Source organism: Arachis ipaensis, chromosome B03, assembly GCF_000816755.2.
Source record: "Arachis ipaensis cultivar K30076 chromosome B03, Araip1.1, whole genome shotgun sequence".
Taxonomy (NCBI): domain Eukaryota; kingdom Viridiplantae; phylum Streptophyta; class Magnoliopsida; order Fabales; family Fabaceae; genus Arachis; species Arachis ipaensis.
Genome location: NC_029787.2, coordinates 3471843 through 3476764, shown reverse-complemented (window position 1 = coordinate 3476764; position 4922 = coordinate 3471843). Strand labels below are relative to the sequence as shown.

The 4922-nt window shown below is 35.1% G+C and overlaps 1 protein-coding gene across 3 annotated transcripts; it reads left to right on the top strand.

The window, feature by feature from the left end:
- LOC107629208 (probable E3 ubiquitin-protein ligase MARCH10) lies at window positions 1-4167 on the top strand. 3 transcript variants are annotated; one of them, XM_016331926.2, is made up of 8 exons: window positions 1-431; window positions 1313-1807; window positions 2017-2179; window positions 2284-2590; window positions 2761-2833; window positions 2908-2998; window positions 3296-3375; window positions 3505-4167. In XM_016331926.2, the coding sequence occupies exons 1-8, from the start codon at window positions 324-326 to the stop codon at window positions 3739-3741; spliced, it is 1554 nt and encodes a 517-aa protein (XP_016187412.1). In that variant the 5' UTR covers window positions 1-323; the 3' UTR covers window positions 3742-4167. The 3 variants fall into 3 exon arrangements, with proteins under 3 accessions (XP_016187412.1, XP_020973459.1, XP_020973457.1); XM_021117798.1 differs by having other exon boundaries at window positions 3-431; window positions 1235-1807; XM_021117800.1 differs by lacking the exon at window positions 1313-1807.

Sequence of the window (4922 nt, the reverse complement as noted above, 5' to 3'; positions counted from 1 at the left end):
AGAAAAAAAGGTAGTGTGTCCGCGCGCATTGAATTGAAGAACGAAGAAAGGAAGGAACTGTGAGTAATGGAAAGATAGTGTGAGTAGGCCAACAAGGCTTCCCCACCATTCACTCACCCTCCTTCTTCTTCTTCTTCTTCTCATAAATGCTTCCTATACACTCTCTCACTTCATCTTTCATCATTAATCACTGACCCATTGACTTACTTCCTCTCCTTTATTCACATCATTGCTTCCTTCTTCTACTGTTGAAGAAAAGTTTGTTTTTTTCGCTCGATTTCGGAAATCCAAGTTCTGGGTTTATTCTTTTCTGGTTCAGTAAGATGAGTTCTCAGGAAAAGTCTCTGACTTTGGGTGGATATGAACAACAACATGCTCATGCTGATGCAGCAGCTTCTTGCAGAAGAACAGTTTCTCTGCCAGCTCAAAAGGTATTACTATTGCAGAAGAACAGGTTCTGCTTCTGATTCTCTGCCTTTCATGATTGTTGGCTTCTTTGTTGTTTTTTCCCCTCCTTTTTTCTTTTTTTCTGATTTCTCTTGTTTTTCTATGATTATCCATGTCATCTGTTTGTGCTTTTCTTTCACCTTCTATTTGTTTTTATGTTATGTTTAGTTTAGTTGATGATTCCTCAGACTGAGATTTTGTTTTTCAAAGTCATGTGTAGTGTTTTTGTTTGATACTAGATAATTAGTTATGGTTGAAAAGTTTTTTTTTTTTTTTTTTTTATGTTATAAAAGATTTAGTTTTTCTATTTATAGCACTCGGAGCTGGATTAGTCTGATTTAATTTTATTTGAGGGATATTGTAAGATTTAGTATCTTTGATAGTGTGAATCTTATTCCTGTTAATTGCTTTGGCTGTTCTTCCTTATGCTTGTGCTGTGGATGAAAGCTGAGTTCAGTTTGAGTATCCTTCTATTTTTCTCCTAATTACTAAATTAAAGAAGAATTCATCACTCTAAAAGCATTAATTAACTTACCCCGTGGCTTGTGTCTGTTTGAATCTTTTGTTAGATTGCTCAGAATTTTTCTTTGCACTTTGATTTTGAGATGGTGTGTCTTTATCTTTAATGGTATTGAATGTTGTTTTGAAAGTGGGATTTTCTTCCAAGTTGTTGTGCTTATAATAGAAAAGGGCACAAAAATTACTGATTCTTGAGGTTATGATGATGTAGTGATTCCGGGTTAGTGTGCAGCAATGTAGTTTGTAATTTCTGTTTACATGTTTGCAGCAATGTAGTTCAGACTGTTCAGTTGTACTTCGATGTTCACGTGACCGATTTTATCAAATTCCTCTGTCATCTTGATAGGTTGATGATCCAATGGGGATAACCGAAGAAACCATGCATGTTCCTCCAAGGAAGCGACAGAATCTTCTCCTAGAAATTCCCTCAAGAACTCCAGAAGAATGCTCCCAAGATTATGTGGCAATCAAAATGCCAATGACACCAAGTCCCACTCCCACCCCAAAGAGAGTGAACTTTCTCATATCTTCTCGCTCGGTCGATGCTCCTATGCATACTTCTCCAGGGCCTTCAGCTTCAAAAGGCAGATCATCCATAAGAAGCATTCTACCGAAATTGAGCTTCAGGTATCGGCCACCAACGGATACTGAAAAGGGTACTACTTCAGCACAAGAAGGTTCCTCTTCAGGTCATCGCGAAAAGCCATCAATCTCAAGATCACTATCCCTTAGTAAGATATTTACTCCTAGGATTAAAAGAACATCATCATTACCACTAGGAGAAATGGGACATTCAAATCCAGAATCTGCTCATGGTGGAAGTGTCGGTGGTCCTCTAAATGTAAGATTTCAACCATCATAATGATATAAGTTCAAAATGTTTTGATAATTGTAAGGTGTCTTTGATCTTCTGTAAGTAATAATAAGAACATAATGATTTATGCATTACCTGCTACTTACATTGAACATTATTTGAGAGCAATATTTTTTAAGTTCTCTTTATATAGTGTTTCCTCTGGCACCCTTTTAATCTGTTACCTTCTTTTGCAGAAAGGAGAGCCGCAGCGTAAGATAGCTCGCTCGCTTTCAGTGCCTGTCAATAACAAAGATAAAGGCATAAGGAGGATGGATTCATTTTACCGTATTGTTCCTACCACCCCTCGAGTAAAGGAAGGAAATGCATTGTCATCCACATCCCCAACAAAGAATTCCGGTATATCATCATTTACACTTGTGAAAAAATAGTAGAACTTTGAATGTTAAATCCTTAATAGGACTCAGTAGTCTGGATTTTTAACCTGCTTTAAATCGGTCCAGAAATTAATGACGCTGATGATGATGACGGAGAAGATATACCTGAAGAAGAGGCTGTGTGTAGGATTTGTCTGGTTGATTTATGTGAAGGAGGTGAAACCTTCAAGTTGGAATGTAGCTGCAAAGGAGAACTTGCTCTGGCTCACCAAGAATGTGCAATTAAATGGTTTAGTATCAAGGGCAACAGAACCTGTGATGTATGCAAGGAAGATGTTCAGAACCTACCTGTCACTTTATTACGGATCCAAAGTGTTCGAGGCCGGAATCCAGGAATAAGTAGGACTCAGCTCGAAGATGTAAACGGATACAGGCATGTCTAGCTACTTTCATCTAATACAAAAGATCATAACTGGCTTATGAAACAAACCATCTATTCCTTTATGGATCAGAACATTCTTGTTATATGTTTGTTAATGGATTTGATGTACCATAGTTATTACTACAGAGTCAGACTCTTAATTTATCTGTTTTTTTTAATAGGGTATGGCAGGAAGTTCCGGTGCTTGTCATTGTCAGCATGCTTGCCTATTTCTGTTTTCTTGAGCAGTTATTGGTAAGAAGAGCAATCCTATCAGAATTCTTAAGAAGCTACAATGTTCTATGAGCTGAGTTATTGAATCTTTGCAGGTCACGAAAATGGGAACCGGTGCAATCGCCATATCTCTTCCTTTTTCCTGTGTGCTAGGCCTACTTTCCTCCATGACATCATCAACCATGGGTAGGTTCTGCAAAAAAATTGATATTGTCAGCAATCAAACATGAATTTTGAAGAACACCATGATTTGTATAACTGATTGGAACCCTTACAAATGTATATAGCAATCAAAGTTATTTATAGTGGTTCTGTTCATCTAAAATGATGTGCCAATGCTAATGGATTTTTGACACTAAATGGTTCTCATTCATGATGACATATCTTTTCTTCTTTATGCCAACTTCAATTTTTCATGATGCTATGTGCATCTTCACTAATCTATGCCAACTCTTGTTTATTTTCTCTTTTGTTTGGTTCTAGTGAAGAGCAGGTTCATCTGGATTTATGCATCTGTCCAGTTTGCACTTGTGGTTCTTTTTGCGCATATATTTTACTCCGTGGTAACTTTTTTTTTTCCTGATTAATCCCTTGAATACATATACTTATATATGAATCAAGCACTAAATTTATTTTTAACAATACAATAAGACTAGCATTCTGGCTTATTTTGATGTCTTTTTCAACTGCAGGTTCATGTGCAAGCAGTTCTGTCAATCCTTCTGGCAACATTCGCCGGTTTCGGTGTCGTTATGAGTGGAAGTTCTATTCTTGTTGAGTTCTTCAGATGGAGAAGAAGATGGCAACAACAACAACAAGGTCCACAACTGATGACACAACCTCGGCCTGCAAATACGCCGCATCCGGTGGTGCCTCCGAACCAGAATCAAACTGTGGAACAAGATCAACAGAACTCAACTCAAAGCTGATTTTTTTTTGTGATTCTTGTGGTTTCTTCCTAAGGGATTATTGCTTTTCTTTTCTTGGATTTGGAAGTAAATTATTGTGTATAGGTTAATCAAACTTTGTTGCTCTCCATCATCTACACTGAACTTCACTGTACAGCTTATGGTTTAGAAATAGATTGACTTAGAAAATAGATGCTGCTTCTCTTTCCCAAAGAATTTGTTTTTGTTTTGTTTTGTTTTGTTCTGTTCTGTTTGTAGTGAGTATTTCAGCAATGTTAGAACCAGAAGGCTTTCCAAGCCTTCTTTTTTGTAGGTTTGGGTGAGAGACAAAAGATTGAGGAAAATGTTTGTTGTGTTACAAGTTGATGATTATTTTGATGAGCTCATACCAAATGTAATGATGTAGTAAACCTAAATATAGTTCTATTATGCATTTTTCTAAAGCAATTTTCTGTTCTTCACTTGTATTTAATTATATATTGTTGCATTTACAATAGTAACTTTGTTTTTGTACTTTATATCTAGGGGTGAACGCGGATCGGATCGGATCCAATATCCGCAGTTTTTAAGTTTGGAACCGATCTGCACATTTGTGGATCGGATCGGTTATCAGATATATCCAGATATATCCGTAAAACACAAAAATATTTTTAAAAAATATCAATAAAATTTATTTTTTTTATTTTTTTAAATATGTTTACTCTTAAAATAATATTAAACATACTTTTCTTAAATAATAAATTAAAATAATACAACATATATGATAATTATTAGTTGAAATAAATCATAAAAAGAATATTTACTTATTTATTTCTTTATTTTTGCGGATACGCGGATATGCGGATAACCTTGCGGATCGGATTCATATCTGCAATTTTCAGATCGGATTCAGATAAACACCGCAGATATGCGAATCGGATTCGATCCATGAACACCCTATTTATATCCACTGTTTTAAATGACAATCATATTATGCATATACTAAAAATTAGTCCCTACTCACAACTCAATTATTGCGTATAGAAATACATATTTGATATCTTGTGAAAAATTATTATATTATTTTAAACAAGAATGATTATTTGGTTATTACAAGTTTGACTATTCTATTATGATATATTTGATTATTTTAGTAATTGTTTTCTAGTTAAAAAAATGTGAGAATTAATACATACAAATATATAGTGATTAATTAGTCTATG